The sequence below is a fragment of the Trichosurus vulpecula genome, chromosome X, assembly GCF_011100635.1.
Source record: "Trichosurus vulpecula isolate mTriVul1 chromosome X, mTriVul1.pri, whole genome shotgun sequence".
Classification (NCBI taxonomy): domain Eukaryota; kingdom Metazoa; phylum Chordata; class Mammalia; order Diprotodontia; family Phalangeridae; genus Trichosurus; species Trichosurus vulpecula.
This window is the reverse complement of record NC_050582.1, coordinates 13025950-13044130: the sequence shown is the minus strand read 5'-3', so window position 1 is coordinate 13044130 and position 18181 is coordinate 13025950. Positions and strand designations below refer to the sequence as shown.

Genomic DNA, 18181 nt, shown 5'->3' with positions numbered 1-18181 from the left:
TTGCTTTGACTTGCTTTAGGAGTTGGAATAACTCATTGGTGATGCCTTCAGGATCAGTTCCTGGGGCTTTGCTGTGTTCAGTTAGGTGGGTGATAAATTCTATATCACTTATATCTCTTGTGTCACATTATGATTATGCCATAATTTGTAGATACAAAGAAATAGGGATATGGGAGACAAGCTTATACATAGTAATCCCCCTCCCCCGAATGATGTGTGTACCATATACTATGATTCACAGTGACGGGACCCATGGTGACCATGATACCCTGTCTGTCCAGGTCAGACATCAAGTTCAAGGTCGCCTGGCAGCTTGGTTGTATTCTGCCAGGTGGTGAGCCTAAACCACGGTGGAAAAGGCATACATGCCTAGTGAGTCTTATTTTCTTTCACCCCCGAAATCATCATCATGGCAAGAGGGGTAGTGAGGCTCTTGCAGCTGCCCCTCCTCTTGGGTCTTTGGTTTCTTCTCCTCTTCTCTGTTCTGGGCTTTTTCTGTATTTTGAGCATCCTTATCCTGTTGGCCAATGTAGTCACAGGGATGGATGTTTCTTCCGGGATCCAGATTGGTTTTTCTGCGTCATCTGGGGAGACACAAGCATAACCTTGCCCCCATGTTAGTAGACTAGCTGGCCCTTCCCAATATCCTGTTTTTGGGTCTTTCCACATGATTGGTATGTCCTCATTTTTGTCTATTAAAATGTTTTTGTGCTGGGGTTAAGTTTTGGTTATCTGGTGTTAGAAAATTTATAGTATAGAGCACTTGATCCAACCTTCTTCTTATCCTTTTTTCCTGCCTGCCTTCCCCTTTCTTTTGTTTTTCTAAGAGAATTTTAATGTCCTTGTTATGTCTTTCCACAATGGCCTGTCCTGTTGGGTTGTGTGGGATTCCCGTTGCGTGGGACAATAATCCCCGAAAATGAAATAACAATCAGAGGTTTCACAAGGTAAAGAGAGAGGCTTTATTTGCAAGTCTCGAGCAAGAGTTGGGCATCACCCACTCTAGAATGGTCTGGGGTGGGGAGACAAGTTTCAGAAGGCAGACAGTCAGTTTATATACCTCTTAAAGGGCCTCCCCAAAAGCCCCCTTACATAACAATTCTAAGAAGCCCCATTACAATAACAATTCTCAGAAGCCCCCAAAAGCCCCCCCTTCTGGACCTCCATCCCCATTCATGGGGGTTGTTGGCCTCACATTCTTGAAACAAAGAAAGATTCTTAATCTAACACCTTAACCTCAAACTAACAGACAGCAGCTACAGGTGGTATTCACCCCATGAGTATGCAGGATGTGGATATATGTGGTGTATGTGCAAGTTTAAGTGGGAGGGAAAAGGGGGAGTTTAATTCTTAAACTTAAAGATATAGTTCAGGCATTATGGAAGCTAAATTATTAAGTATCCTCTTTTCCCTAAATGGGAGACTTTCATTCATCTCACTCACCGTGATGTGTTTTATCTGGAATGTGGAACAGAATTCTTTGAATGATTTGCTGGTGTAAGCCGAGCCATTATCTGTCATTAGAGTTTCTGGGGCACCGGCCACCATGAAGCAGGCTAAGAGATGATCTACTCCATGTGTAGAGACTTCCCCTGATTGTGCAGTGGCTGTAGTATATGAAGAAAAGGTATCAATTGAGGCACTTACCAAATGGTTGGTAGTGAGTGACATCTATTTGCCAAAGTTGTAAAGGCTTAAGGCGGCCTTGAGGGTTGATTGCAGTATTGGGGGGGGGAGACATTGTGGGCAAGTATATGTGGGACATATACATTGTGGGCAAGATTTTACTATATTTCTAGCCTGTTTTCGTGTGATGTGAAATTGTTTGCGTAGCATTTTAGAGGACTGATGAAAGCGCGCATAGGATTGTTGGGCTTCTATCATTGAAAAGGAGTATGTGGTTAGTAGATCTGCTATTGAATTCCCTTCGGTGAATGGACCTGGTAATGTGTTGTTTGAGTAAATGTGAGAACAAAAAACTGGCTCTCTTCGTGTTTGAATAAGATGTTGCAAGTCAAGGAAAAGCTGATTTATAGAGAGATTTTGAGCAAATTTTCTTTGGGTAGTCTCAATATGTTGGAATACATAGACAGCATATTTGCTATCAGATATAATGTTAAGTGGTTCAGAAAAGTCCCTTAATGCAGCTATTATAGCATACAGCTCATTTTGCTGGGTAGAAGAAAATGGTGTAGTAATTATTTGCTTTACATTTGGTGGGGAGAAATAGCATGCTCGGTGGTGCTGAGTAGCATCAGTGGATACTGTCCTAGCATGGAATATAGGGTAGGACTTAACAATTGTGGGAAATATCCACTGGTTAGGCATTAAGAATTGGAATACGGGGTATTTAATTACTGAATCAATGGGACCTTGATACATAATTAGAAAAACTTGCCAGTCAAGGTCATTAGCTAGTAGAAGCTCGACCTGTTCTTTAGTATACAGCTGATGAACAGCATGTGGTCTGTTCCCTGTCAGCAATGTGACTCTTTTTATGCTTTTCTGAAGGAGTTGAGCAACCATTTGAGGGTAAGGAGAAATGCTTCTTGAGGCTTGAAATGGCAAATAAATCCATTCTATGATGTCATTTTGTTGGTGTAAAGCCCCAAAAGAAATTTTTGGTGTAGGGAGGATGGTAACTTCTAGCAGGCACTTGGGATCAATCCTATATGTTTGGGACTTTTGAAGAGCCTCCTTAGCTTTTGTCAGTTGTTGTGAGGCTTGTGGGGTCAATTGACAAGGAGAACTGGGGTGTGGATCTCCTCTTAGGATCTTGAATAGTTCTCCCAACTCTTGGGTACTTATTTGTAGGTAAGGACGAACCCAATTAATATCCCCAAGCAGCTTTTGAAAATCATTGAGTATTTTAAGCTCCTGTCTACGAATGGAGATTTTTGTAGGTGTTACTGATGTGGGACTCAGTGTCTGCCCTAAATATGAATATGGAGGAGCAAGTTGTATTTTGTCTGGGGCAATGACGAGTCTGTAATTTTTTAATTGTGCCTCAGTTTCCTGTAAAATGAGGCTCAAAATGTCTGCCTGTGGATATGAGCACAGTATGTCATCCATGTAATGAATGAGATAAGCTTTGGGATATTTCTCTCTTATAGGTTGTAAAGCTTGTGCAACATATCATTGGCGCATGGTGGGGCTATTTTTCATCCCTTGTGGCAGGACTTTCCATTGGAATTTCTTGTGAGGTTCCTTGAAATTAACAGAAGACAAGGAGAAGGCAAAATATTTATAATTTGTGGGATGTAATGGAATAGTATAGAAACAATCTTTTAAATCTATGATCCATAAAGGCCAGCCCTTGGGTATCATGTTAGGTGTGGGGAGTCCTGGTTGAAGATTTCCCACAGTTTCCATTCTATCATTAATTTTTCTCAAATCAGTAAGCATTCTCCATTTTCCAGACTTCTTCCTTATAGCAGAAAATAGGACAATTCCAAGGGCTGTTGGAGCTTTTAATGTGCCCTGCCTTAAATTGTTCATTAACAATATCGGTAAGGGCCTGTAGTTTTTCTGATGTTAAAGGCCACTGTTCGACCCATACCGGGGGCCCATCCTTCCAGGTTATCTTAGGCGCCCTATTCTTAGAATTTATGACAGTGGCCCTTCCTAAAAATCCTGGAGTGGGGGTGAGATTGTATAGTGACCTTTATATATCCCAAGAGGTCTCTCCCGCATAGATTTATAGGTAGATGTGATAAAACATATGGTCTGAATTTTCCTCTCTGTTTCTCTACCTCCCAGCACTTTGTTTTGGGATGGTGACCATCCCTGTTCCTTGCAATGACATATCACTTGTTACTAGTGGCCAGGCTTTTGGCCAAAGTTGGTCTGCGATGATAGATTTGTCTGCTCTGGTATCTATCAATCCTTGAAATTCTATGCCTTCTATTTTTATTTTCAAAGTTGGTCTTTTTTCTATAATATCTTGTACCCAGAAAGCCTCTCTTGTACATGGGGCTATTGGCTCTGTAGCTGGAGGCCCCCTGCTTCAGTTCTCTAAGTATTTTTAAATCTATCATTGTATGCTACTGAATGACCTGTTGAGCATTTTGAGGATTAGGTGTTTTGGTGACTGGTAAAGTGAGTATCATTTCTATGGCTACATCTATCTTTAAATTTTTGTGGCTACAGGTACAACTTTTTGTAGGCAAATTTTTAGTATGTTTCAAATAGAAAAGGCTGTTACTGGAAAGGCCGTGGGCCCTACTTCTCTGAAGTATTCACTCATTTGGTTTCCTACAACCTCCCATTCTTTAAGATCCATTGTTCCTTCTTTTGGGAACCAGGGACAACACCTTTCTACTGTTTCTAGAAATTCCTATAATTGGGCAGTTGTTATTAAGAGACCTCTTTCTCTTACTAGTCTCTCTAAGGCTTTCATATGGTATTCTCAGTCCCTCTCGATTGCTTCTGCCCCATCTCTCTAATCCCCGTATAAGCCTGATGATACCTTAGAATAGGAAAGGGAAAGGAAAGGAAAGATTGTTGCCCTTATCTTAGTCAACTCTGCTTGCCGAACTCCGTTTTTGTCAGGGCCTCTCAACGGGGGACTCACTCTTTCAGAGTCTCCATCCTCTGGTTTCGTCTGCTTCAGGTTCATCTTCAGGTCCATCTGTTTGGGCTCCATTTGCCACCAGTGGCCATGGGGCCAGGCTGCCAAAGGGAAAAAGGATGCTGCAGAGAGTGAAAAGAAGACACGGGCCAGGCGGGAGAGTACAGCACAGTTCCATTTATTAAGCTGAGAGAAGGGGCTTGTATACTTTTTAGGCAAGCAGATCAACAAGTTATCGTGCGAAACATTTGTTACATTGCATGACTTCCTCGTGCTTTGTTCCCTCTTTGCCCGTAACAATACCGTGTTAGCTCACAGGTGGTGTTTAGCATGTGTGTGCTGAGGGGGTTTGGAGAGTCCACAACCTGAGTTATCAGCCCAAGGGCAAAAACAGACTTTAGTGAAAACCTGGCCTGTATCTTATCCCAGAATGGACTTTTTCAGAACTGGCCCTCTACACTGCCCTAGGACTGTAAGGTATGACTGAATTTTGTTTCCACAGAAATTATCTGAAAATATGATTTGAAGCCATATTACCTGTGGGAGGTGGGCAGTGGGGGATGTTGGCTGCCTGAAAATCAGCATATCTACCACTTTTCTTTGTTCTGAAAATGCCTCTTCCTGTATATCAAAGGAACTGCCAGTCCAGGTCTCATTCACAAAGGATAAGGATGAAGTCCATAAACCCAGACCCAGGTCTCAGATAATGGAGCTTTTATCATTGGTATCCCAGGTTCAAACCTTCAAACTCATACTTTTGTCAATTCTCTTAGCAATTGAGGAAAAAAAAAGCCTTTCTCATGCTATCTGATGCAGACAAATGGGGAGGATACCAACAGTATTTTGGCTTGGCATTTCCTTTTATAAAGAATAAAGTATATGAGGATGAAAAAAGGGGTATTGAAATGTGGCAATGAGAAGATGTGTTTAGGGGGTGAGGTTTAGGAACCCTGAAGTGTGTAGCCAATGGGAGGCAAGAGGGGAATTCGAATTGGGTACAGCATAAAAAGGGTTGCATTTGTCTGAGCAAGCGTACTCTTCATTCTGGAGGTACCCATTCACTAGGAATGTAGAATAATTGGCTAAAATATAATGAGAACTTTCTTGGCTTCAAAATGAATATTGTTTTTATTTTTCTAGACTAAGCACGTTTCTCACAATTTGGGGGCTGTTGGAAAGTGTCTATCACATGGATCACCCTGAGGGCTCAAAACCAGGGAAGTAGTGGAGCAGTGGAAAGAGGCAGCACACCTGGGCTTACTCCCTGACCTTGTCTGAGAAGTCCTGTAATCCCCACAAGCACATTTCTCACAGAACCATGCTCTCTTTATTAATGAGAGTTCATTATATGCACCCCCAAACCCACCACTACATACTTTAGATATCTTCTTCACTTTTTGTTAATACCTACTGCCCTCTCCCCTGCAAGCCTCTCTCCCTCCCCCACTGCCCCTTCGCAGCTTTTATACTGAGAGCAGTTGTAAAATCAACCCTACTGATACTGTAAATGGCATCAATGATCAATAAACATTTATTAAGTGCCTATTATATACCTGGCACTATGCTAAGCACTGGGAATACATATACAAAAAAGAAAGGCAGTCCCTGACCTCAAGGAGCTGACAATCTAATTGACATGGATACAAATGGTACCCTAAAGGTTAATAACGGTCATTTTCCCAGGCTCTCTGAAAGGGTTTGAGGTCCATTCTGTAGCCCATCCTGTAACTTGAGGGTGTCTTAATGTCATTTCCCCCCTATCTTGAAAAACCATGCAACTTGTAACAAAAGAACTGCTTTTGTCCCCCTCATCCTGTGTTCCTTATCTTCTTTATCCTGTGTCCTGGCAATTTTTCCTTATCTTGCAAGTAACCACCTTCCTCACCTTGTTTGTACTTATCCTGTCCCTAAAACCCCCATAAGAAACCCTAAAAATTACATCATTGGGGCAGCTAAGTGTTGCAGTGAGTAGAGCACCAGCCCTGGACTCAGGAGGACCCGAGTTCAAATCTGACTTCAGACACTTGACACGCTTACTAGCTGTGTGACCTTGGGCAAGTCATTTAACCCCAATTGCCCTGCCTTCCCCCTTCAAAAAAAAGAAAAAAATTACATCATCGTCCTACAGGCTGTAATAGCTTTTTGTCTATATAATTCTGGTTCTCTCCCCACATCAGTACCTTTTATTTAGCTCCTTACTAAATCTTAGGGCCCTATGCTTTTGGGTCAATAAAGCACCCAATGACTACAGAGAAGGTCTAAGGTCTCTGACCTCATCATAATGTAGGAAGAAAATATACAAAAGAAAGATGAAAAATGTGTGTGCGTTGGGGGGAATGCCAGGAGTACCAAGCAAAGGGGAATGATGTTGGTGGAATTAAAATCAAGAACAGCAATTGATGGTGAATGAAGAATTAGCTGGTAAATTCTGAGCCATCCACAAAGGTAGATCATGTCAACTGTCCTATGTCTATTCGCATGTTCCTGGTGACTTACGAGACCAAAATAGCCATGACAAAGCAAGCTCCTCCTATCTCCAAAGCTTAACACAGTGCTCATCACATGGTAAATGCTTAATAAGTGAAAAAAAGGAAAGAAAGTAAAAAGAAAGAGAGAGAGGGAGGGAAATTTTCATTCTGCTTATCCTCTGTACTTGAACAATACTTGCTAGCAGAATGAAATTTTCCCTCCCTCACATCTCAAGCCAAGTCTTCAGTTCTGGCATTCCCAGGGTCACTTCTTCTGTTTTCATTTGAAGAGTTTTGGATTTTTTGCTTTGTTTTGTTTTTGATGCAGAGGCCAAACACAGGGGCAGGTGCAGAGACAAAGAACACTGTACTGTAAAGTTAACATAGGTGCTTTCTTGGAATGCAGGTTTCTTTCAGAATTCTTTACATAAATTCAGAACTGTCTCTATACACCATGTGGGACATGAGATTCCTCTCTCCCGTAGCATTGCTTCTAAAAATTTACGTGGCTACTGCCAAATATAAATACAAATCTATACATATAATATATACAATAAAATATATGTGTATGTGTGTAAAAGTATATATACACACATATAGTTATACACGTGTGTGTGTGTGTGTGTGTGTGTGTGTGTGATTTTTCTTAGTAATAATTATCTTGGAAACTCAGAGCTTCCCCATCCCCCTTTCTTTCAAAGTTCAATCCTTCTTCAGAAGCACTTTAAGATGTAATCTAAATGGGTCTATTTCTGCTCATTATGTTGCTGAGACTGGTCTGGAAAAATGTTGATTCCTCCCTATTGTTAAGACCAGTGATAGGGAAATTGATGTCTCATTGAGCAGGACTAAGTGACTGAAGTTAGTACTCAAGACCTCATTTTAATAGAACCCACCTTGCAGCATGTGGACCATTCAGAGTTTATTGGCATCCCTTGGGAACATCTACTCTTCCAAGGGCATATAACCTATGCCCCCAAATCCCAAAGACAGCCATTTCTGAACTGGCCCCCTTGGGAGGGGGGCGCATTTAGAGTCACAGTCAGCCAAAGTCACAAAGGGTTAGGGTTAGGGTTAGCCCAGTTTGGTATTATAACTCCCATGCAATACATGTCAAACCAACTTGAGAGAAATAAAACCATGGACACACACATCCTAATTTCATTTGTCTCTATCTTAGAACAAACTCTGTTTCAAATTGGGGTTTGTGGTTTCAAATTGGTTCACTATACGTGTGTGTGTGTGTGTGTGTGTGCATGTGCGTGCGCGTGTGTGGCACGAATAATCTTCTTCTGCCAATAAAGCTAAAGATTCTCATCTAAATGTCCATCCTAGTATATTAATTTAGTGATGTTTTCAAGTCGTGTCAAGACAACAAGCATTTATTCCACACTTTCTTCCTAGTTTCCTTCTGTAGGCTGATTGTTGAATCTCCACCGGGCTGGTTAGGGGAAGATGTAGGAGTGAAAAAAAACAACTTATTTTCAAAAATACTGAAGATGATTCATTCACACATCACTCGGGAAATGAAAAGGATCTAATTCATCCAGTCCAACAATCATTCATTAAATGCCTATGGAAATGCCCTCCTGTGCCTGGAATGCTCTCCCTTATCATCTCTGCTTTCAAGTCCTAATTCAAATCCCATCTTCTACAGAAAGCCTATTCCAGTCACCCTAAATTCTAGTGCTTTCTTCCTGTTTGGTATTCCCAAGTTATTCTCTGTATAGCTTGTTTGTATGTAGTTATTTGTCTTGTCTCCTTGAGAGTACAGACTTCCTTTTGTCTTTCTTTGTACTCTCAGAGCTTAGCACAGTGCCTGGCACATAGTAGGCAGGTCAGACTGACTGATGCTAGGGCAGTAGAGTGGCCTGGGTGATGGACTTGAATTCACATCCCAGCTCTGGCACTTCTTAGTGACATAATCCTGCCTTAATCCTATTACCTCTATGAGTCTCATTTTTCTCATATATAAAATGGGAATTTTATTATCTGTAGCTTATACCTCTAGGTGACACAGTGCATGGAGTGGTTAGAGCGCTGGGCCTGGAGTCAGGAGACTCCTCTTCCTGAGTTCAAATCTGGCCTCAGATACTTCCTAGCTGTGTGACCCTGAGCAAGTCACTTTGCCCTGTTGGCCTCAGTTTCCTCATTTGTAAAATGAGCCAGAGAAGAAAATGGCAAATCATTCCAGTAGCTCTGCCAAGAGAATCCCAAATAGGGTCATGAAGAAGAAGCACAATCGAAAAATAACTGAACAACAAGAAAAGCTGATAGCTTACAGGGCTTTGGGGAAGGTCAACTTAGATGACACATGAGAAATGCTTTGCAACTATAAATGTCAGCCATCATTATTAGGTACTGGAGGAAATAGGAAAGGCATGAGTTTTCTCTCTTCAGCAAGGTTATAATGGTTTGGGGTTTGGGGGGAAGAGGACAGGGGAGGAACACAATATTAAAGCAAATATTCCAGCATCCGGGGGGAAAATTGCCAAAGAAAATAAAGAATGGGAAAAGGTATTGGTGACAGCAGAGATGTGGTAAATGTGATTTCTCTTTAGGCCCATCTGGCATTGTTATTTTTCACAACTATTTGTCACACCCTTACACCAAGGAGCTGTGGTTCCATGCATGTGTCTGGGGCAGAGGGTGAAGTTGGGGATGCTAGTTGTGGCTAAGCTCTAGGATTGGGCATCTGAATGATTTTTGAGAGCACCTTACAAGTGGCTAGGATTTTCTTGCAAGGAGGGGGTGAGGGCCAGGAAGTGCATGGCAGTTGAGGCCTGTCTTTAGGATTGTTTTAAAAGCATCTTTCATGTCAAAATTTGATGGATCTGGGATATTATTGATGGACCACTATTACCTTGTGAGGTGGCCTGCATTCTCCAAGAGATGAGTTCTCCTATGCGATGGCTGGAGGCCACAGAATTTGCCCAGGGTCTTATTGCAGCCTAGAATCTGAGACAAAATCTAAATGCAAGATTCCCTGGGCAAAAAGCACCCTGTAGGCTCCCTGTTAAGGGAGGGGCTGCAAATGCCTCTGTGGAAGACCATTCAGCTGCAGTTACTTGCCTTCTCACTGGGGGGCGGCTGACTTAGTGGCCAGAAACAGACACAGAGCTCTGCCGTTCTGAGCAGGCGCACTGAGTTTGTGCTTTGCACAGGCTTTCTGAGCAGGGCAGCTAGTGCACGTGACCGTTTTTTTTTGAATCAGGGCAGTTGATGCACACGACCCTCTTTTTACTTTTCCCGGCCTTTGCGCATCCTCTAGCTCCTGCGGCGTTCCTGGTTCCACTTGTTCGCTTTTTTGCCGCCCTTCCTTCTCTGTGGAGGCTTCCGCTAACCTCAAGGGAGGCTTCCGCTATCCTCAAGGATGGCTACCCCTCCAGATTCACAGGCCCCCATGGAGCCAGGCCTCAGGCCGAGTTCTTCGGTATTGGAGAGTGTAGAACTTTGTAGGCTGTTCGTTGGGGGGCTCAACCCTAAAACTAACGAGTTTAGCCTTCGGGGACATTTTGAGGCCTTCGGCAGCCTCACAAACTGCATAGTGGCTATAAACCCCTACACCAGGCGTTCCCGCTGCTTTGGCTTCATCACTTTCTCCAGAGTGCATGAGGCCGATAGAGCCCTGGCTGCCTCACCCCATTCAGTGGACGGCAACCAAGTAGAATTGAAGCGAGCATTGGCCTGGGAGAACTCTAGCAAGCCAGGGGCCCGTTCCCGAGTCAAGAAAATCTTCGTGGGTGGCCTCACAGATGATTTGGGCGAGAGCGACCTGATGAGACACTTCTCACAATTTGGACCTGTGCAGAGGGCTGAGATCGTCATCCACAAGCAGTCAGGCAAAAGGCGGGGCTTTGGCTTTGTCCACTTCCTTGACCATGACATTGCAGACAGGGCCGCTGTGGTCAAGTTCCAATCCATCGAAGGCCACCGAGTGGTGGTCAAGAAGGCTTTGCCCAAGAAGGACCTGGACCCGCGGAGCCTCGACCTGGGGAGCAGCCGTACCAGGAGACCTTCCAACCGACCTCATGCAGGTCTCTCTTCCAGCAGAAGCCCTGACCCCAGCTCCAAACCTAATGTGGACCCCAGCCCCACCCCTAGCCTTAACTTCATCCCCAAACCTGCAGAGTGCCCGGGCCCCAAATCCCCTGAGAACCCTGATACCAAACCATCAGGGGCCCTGCCCCTGGACCTGATTGGGGTCATGCCTCCAAATCAGTAGGGGGGCCTGACACCAAGTCTTTGGGGGACCCTGACCTCAAACCTGATGGAGACTCTGACCCCAAATTTGATGGAAGTCTCATCCCCGCACTTGCCTGGGCGCTCTGCCCCAAACCTGCCTGGACTCCAGCCCCAAATTTGGATGGGGCTTCAACCAGAAACCTGGTTGGAACCCTGATCCCAAACCTATAGAGGGCCCCAATCTCAAACTTGTGGGCGGCCCTGACCATAAACCTGTTGGGGGGCCCAACCCCAAACATGCTGGGGAGTCCTGGGCCCCTGAAACCAAGCCTGGAATTGGCCCCGCACCCAACCTAGTGCTCACCTCCAAGTTTGTACCTAACCTCAGCCCAGGTCTACATGCCAAAATCAACCCTGTCTTTAACATAGGTTATGGCCCCAAACCTAAGCCTAACTACAATTCAGGCCTTGACCCCAAACGGGGCCCAAGCCTGAACTGAGGTTTTATCCCCAGATCTGGCCCTGGCCCCAACCCCAAACCAGGTGTCCTAGGCCCTGGCCCAAGCCCAAAAGCAGGTCTCCCTGTCCCTGGCCCAAGCCCAAACCCGGGCCCTGGCCAGGGGAGTGGCCCCCACCAACGCATCATAAGCTGAGGCAACTGTGATCAGAGTAGCCGTGGTGGAAACCGCAACAGACGTGGCATCCAAAATGGAGGGAGCGAGAACCAGACCAGCTGCAGCCACAGCCTTGACCATAAGAAGAGGCGTTGGAGTGGTTGGGAAAATGGGGGATGATCTTCCAGAGGTACCCACAGAGGTGGGGCCACTGGCTGTGGGGGCAACTAGGAAGATTTTTTTTTGTTAACAAGCTGGGGGGGTGGTGACAGCGCCTTCCTGGTCCACCTTTTGGGGCCCCTCCTACTTCTTTTGACCCTTTGCTGATCCAGTGTCCTCTGAAGTCACCCATTCTTGCCCCTCCCTGTTAAGATAGACTGCCCCATTAATATGTTTCTCTGTTGTAGTCTTCATTGAGCTTGAATTCTCTTTTGTTTATTATTACTTAGAACCTGGTGGTTTTTATAGCAGCCTAGAGGCTTGTTATTTGGATTTATTAGGGGGTACAGGAGAAAGTTGAGGGTGAAACTAGTTAGGGGAAGGGAAAGAGATGACTGTTGAAAGGACTTAGTATTTAGATGCCTTCTCTTCCCACAAAAGCTGCTTTAAGTTTCTAGGAGTGAACTTAAAGTTTAAAGTTTGGATTTTTTCAAAAAATAAAACTGTGTTTGACCATTAAAAATGTCTTCTTATTTTTTTCTTCCAATCTCTTTATCAATCAGTTAAGCGACCGTTCATTACTGTTTAAGGGGTTCTGGTTTTCTGATTTCTTGGTGGGGACTCTTAAAAACAAAACCCAACATTTTTATTCAAAGATGGTCTGAAAGTAAAGTTGGGTTTAAGGGGTTCTGGTTTTCTGATTTCTTTGTGTGGACTCTTAAACAAAACCCAACATTTTTATTCAAAGATGGTCTGAAAGCAAAGTTGGATATCCATTCTTCTTATGAAGCACACTTAATGATGATATACCAGATCATTTCAACACAAGCTCTTAACTTTGCAGCCCTACTAAGCCTCAGGTAGAATTCTTCAGCCATCCATTCTCATTTAATTTTTCACCTTAGATAATCATAGTAGGTACTTTCTGTGTCTCTTTTTTCTACCTTGCTTGATTCATTTCAGTATGAATGGACTTTTGTATTCATCATACTTAACTTAACTGCATTTTAGTGTCTTCATTACATTATTATAAACACATTTATCCTCCCATTCTTTCTGCCAATGCTTGATATGGGCCCAAAAGTTTAAAGATGTTGGTGCATTTTTGTTGCTCCCTGCCAATGTGCCTTTATTTAGATTTTGTTCCTGACAAAACTTTGGAAATGCTAATTCATAGGTTCCTTGGGCTTAAAAAAATTTTATTTATATGTGTGTATAAAATGTATTAAACAATTTACTAATTTTATTTTTATTTATTAAAAGTTTACTAATTTAATTTTTTAATAAATAAAAAGTTTCTTGTTCACAGAGTCACAGATTCAGAGCTGGTAATGGTGTCAAAAATAATCTCAGCATAGGTTCCCAAACATCCCTGGAAGGTGCTGGAACAATTGATCCAAAGGGAGTGGTAGTAACCTCAGCAGCAGTTGGGGTGAGGGGGCATTGAACAAAAATGAGGGGATGGTGGAAGCATAAGGAAAGAAGAGAAGAAAATTTTGAAAATAGTTTTTACTGTTTCATCTGCTGTGTAACAATTAAAGTCACAATTACATTATTTTCCAAATAAATACACAAAATGCAAGATATAACTGATCAGTGGTCAAGTCCTCGGACAGGTCTTGACAAGCAAGTGTTGGCAGGTGAGCATGTTGCACATTGTCAGGAAGTCCAGCTTGCATTGGCAGGAATATGTCAGTGTAATGACTTGTTTACAATATGATACTGTAAGGTTACATGAAAATATTGCATCATCAAAATTTCATTGCAAGAAAAAAGTCACAAATTTACAATACATGATTAAATTTAACATGTTTTTAACATATATTTTATATTTTTTAAATGATGGAAATTTCAAAAAAATTAAAGAGTTAAAGAAAGTAAATTTGCAAGGGGGTGCTGTTCTTTCTAGAAGAAGACCAAGATGACATTGCTGTGTTGGGTCAAGGTACAGTGTGTCTGACTATGGCTGATCTGACCAATACTAGAAAAAGCCTGCTGGCCCTAGGGTTGGAGGCTAACCGTGAAGAGTTGTGTAGAACCACCTACCTGGGGCTGGGTGGAGACCTGTCTGGGCATGGACCAGCAGGGCAAAGGGAAGCAAAAGAGCAGCACTGCCTAGGAGGGGAGGAAGGGGAGGGCACGAGGAAGCCAGCAAGGAGTAGCCACAGTAGTGGAATGAACTGAAGCCTACAGAAATCTTGGGTTTCCGTCTCTCTGTCTCTCTCTCCCTCTCCCCTTCTCTCCCTCTCCCTCCTTTCCCCTTCCTGCTCTCTTCCCTTCCTCTCTCCTATCTTCCTCTTTCTCCCCCTTCTCCTCCCTTCCTCTCTCTCCCTCTCCCCCTCCTTTCCTCTCTCCTTTCTCTCCCCCTCCTCAGTCCCTTCTTCTCCCTGCCCCCCACACAGATAAACTTCGCTGTGATTACATATTGTATACATTGAATAGTATATATAATAGTAATACAGTGTGTATATAATGTCTTGCCCCAGATATATAGATGTCAAAATACATGCACCTATATGTAATTTTTGTATTAATATTGTCAATGATCAGGAATACAAATTGGCTGCAGCTGTGTTTCTCTGTCCCAAGACCTGAGTCTGTGAGCACCCATTTGGACAAGGTCCCAGCTTTACCATGAAGCAGGCCTAAGAAGCTCTAACCTTCTCTCTGTCTCTTTATCTTTCTCTCTCTTTGTCTCTCTTTGTCTCTCTCTCTCTCTCTTTCTCTCTCTCTCTCTCTCTGTATATATATATATATATATATATATATATATATATATATATATATATATACAAATATATATTAGTTATTATAATAGTAATATAGCATATATATAATCTCATTAAATAAAAATCTAGATACCAAAATAAATATATATGTAGATGTAGTTTTATATTTATATATTCTGGCAAAGAGCAGGAATAAAACTAACCTGCTGCTGTATTTCTCTTTCCCAGGACCAGGGTCTCAGAGAAAGCCTTGTGCAAGGGTAGCAGGACAGGGAATGGGCACGGTCCTAACATGACCCAGGCCCAAGATCTCTCTAGTTCTCCTCCTCCCTCCATCTTTGTCTCTACCTTTGTTTCTTTTTTTTCTGACTCTGTCCCCCTTTCTGTGAGTGTCACACACATATACACATACATACCCACACACCCACATACACACATATATAAACATACATAAAATGGCAGTGATTCTGTAAAAATAGTTTATATAATAATGGTAATATAGGGTATATATAATATGTATTACCCACTAAATATAAATATCAATATAGATATCTAAACAAATACATGTGTATGTTTTTGTTTTTATGTATTCTAGACTAAGAGTAGGGAATAGAAACTTCCTAAAGCTGTTTTTGTCTGTGCTGGCCTTGGGCTCAGAGGGGCCTTGTACAAAGGTACCAGGACGAGGTCATAGCATAGTAGTGGTCAGAACCAGGCCTGAAGAAGTTCTCACTCTGTTTCTGTCTCTCTCTCTCTCCCCACTCCTCTCACTGGAAATGATTATGTGTGTGTGTGTGTGTGTGTGTGTGTGTGTGTACACATACGTATGTATGCACATATATATGTATGCATATGTATATAATAGTATTTTATAAAATTAATAATATCCTGTATGTAATATCTGTGTATCTAGCTCAATAAATATAAATATAGATATAAAATAGAAATGCATGTTAATATAAAGTATGTGTATGTGTGCTTATATATGCACATACACACATCTATACATACACATACATATATATTTATATTTATGTATCAGCTGTGTTTTTTCTATCCCCAGACATGATTTAAAGAGGGTACCAGGGTGCCAGGACAAGAACAATTCCCAGCTTAAACAGAACCAGGCCTGAGGAGATCTCTTTGTCTCTGCCTCTCTGTCTTTCTCTCTCTGTCTATAACTCTCTTTCTCTGTGTCTGTCTCTCTCCCTTTATCTCTCTGTCTGTGTTTTCTGTCTCTGCCTTTTTGTATGTGTGTATATATGTACACATACACACACACATATTATATTTGGCAGTGTATTGTGTATATATAATAGTATTATAGTGTACATATATTGATCACTAAATTAAAATTGGATGTAGATATCCAAATAAGTGTATGTGTATATTTAGATTCATATATTGTATGCCATGGACAGGACCAGAAACTTCCTGTAGCCATGTTGCTCTAACCTGGGTCCCTGAACAGTCATTGACAAGTGTACTAGGATGAGGAGCAGGCACCCTAGTGGTCACGGTCTCATCTTTACCACAAACTAGGCCTGAGGAATTCCATCTTTCTGTCTCTGTCACTATCTGTCCATCTTTCCCTCCCTCCCCCCTCTTTAGATAGATAGATATTTATATGTGGAATTATATAGAGACAGATTTAAATATCTAGAGAGAGTGAGAGAGGTTAATGGCTCTCTCTAGATAATGTATATATAATGCTTAGATTGCCCACTAAATATAGGCATAGATGTACAAATGCATGCATACAGTGGGCAATAAGCAGCCAGAAAAAGCACCTCCGTCCACTACAGATATACAACTTCTCTGCCATGAGAATGTTCACTGCTTCCCTCTCATTTCCTACTGGCCCTTCATCCCGTTTCTCCTCTGTTGGGAAACCAGCAAGAATCAGCACCATTTCATCATTCCCCCACTGATTCAGCCAAGGTTGATCAGACATTCTCAGCTGGCCACCTTCCTCTGTCCGCTCCTTTCCCCAAAATGCACTGCTTCATCTGTCGGAGGATTCAGCTCCGCCTTGGCTTCTTCTGATTCTTTAAGATCCCCTTAAATATTTGGTCCCTTATGTCTCTTTATTCCTTAGGGCTTCCTTTTTGCTCATTCCTTTAGCTCAAAAGTCAATCTTTTTTCTGCAAACTCTAACCTTGAGATAATTGACGTTGTTTTTTTACTTAATAACTACCTTTCCGGTGCTTCTGTTGTAATATTTGTAAATCAAATATTCTGCTCATCTCTTTTCTTTCTTTTTGGTTGGAAGGCCTCATATGACTCTCTTTTGTTGAATCCCGTCTTTTTTGATTGCTAATTAGGCTTAGATCTGCAGAGCATGTCATTTGGGGTTGGAGCTTGAGCTCCTTTGCTTTTCTGAATATATTATTCCATTCCATCAGATGATTCTTATGTGAAATAATACTGTTTTTCAAATTCCCTTTCCTTTTTATTTGAAGGATTTTTCTCTAGGCCATTTTTAACCACTTACATGTTTTGGACTTTGTAGGATGTTTATTGTTGTTGTTGTTTTCTAATTGATGGGGATTTATGGCTTCTTTCAGTTGATGTTTTGTTTTTTCTATATTTAAACGTCCTGGACGGTTTGCCTCTATTATTTCCTGCTTTGAGATATTTAGGGGTTTTTGGTCATGTTCACCTGTGAGATCTAGGAGGCTTCAATTCTCTCTGTGAATCCTGCTTTCAAGTTCAGTGATCGTGCCTTGTACCAAGTCCTTGTGTTCTTTTATTTCTCTTCTGCCAAGTTTTCTTCCATTTTACTATTTGGAGGTTTCATGCCCTTTAATCTCTGTTTCACAGTTTGGGGAGATTCTCCATCGCAAAATCATTTTTCCTCTTCTGCCAATTGGATTTTTAATTTGGTGTTGAGAGCTCCTTTCTGCATTGGGGAGGGGAATCTAATTTCTGATCTCTATTAAATTCCTCATTTCTTCTTTTATGACTTCCTTTCTCCTTCTGAAAAGTCTCATTGTGTGATCTCTGAGGAGTCCACAGGATTATGTCTTTCATCAAGCATTATTGGTTTGTTAAGAGATCTTTGTATTTTCTATGAAGTTTTATTCAGGCTGCCTTCTGTTATTAGAATCTTCTGTGTTGGTTTATTTGCTTTTACACTAGGCTTTTATTGAACTTTTTTCTCTTTGGTGTTTCAGCCTTTTAAAAAAAATGTTCAACCATTTACTTTCTGCCTTCTTTCTTTCTTCACTGTTGTGCAAACCCACCAAAGCTGGGTTGCCTGGCAGCCGAGCTGCCTCAGTGTCCTCACATTTGGGGATATGTTGGCCAATGGCCTAGATGTCTGACCTCTAGATGTTGACTGAACTGGCCCCAGCTGAGTTTCCAATCCCCTTTCTGTTAGACCTAATGCGGCCTTGCATATTCAGCCTGTTGGATTCCTCCTTCCAGTCAGTTGGCCAATAAGATTATATTAAG

General features: G+C 42.2%; 1 protein-coding gene across 1 annotated transcript; it reads left to right on the top strand.

Moving 5' to 3' along the window:
- The first annotated feature begins 10411 nt into the window (after positions 1 to 10411).
- On the top strand, positions 10412 to 11263 carry LOC118832705 (heterogeneous nuclear ribonucleoprotein A0-like). The gene has a single exon (XM_036740033.1). The coding sequence runs from the start codon at positions 10412 to 10414 to the stop codon at positions 11261 to 11263; it is 852 nt and encodes a 283-aa protein (XP_036595928.1).
- The last annotated feature ends 6918 nt before the right edge of the window (positions 11264 to 18181 follow it).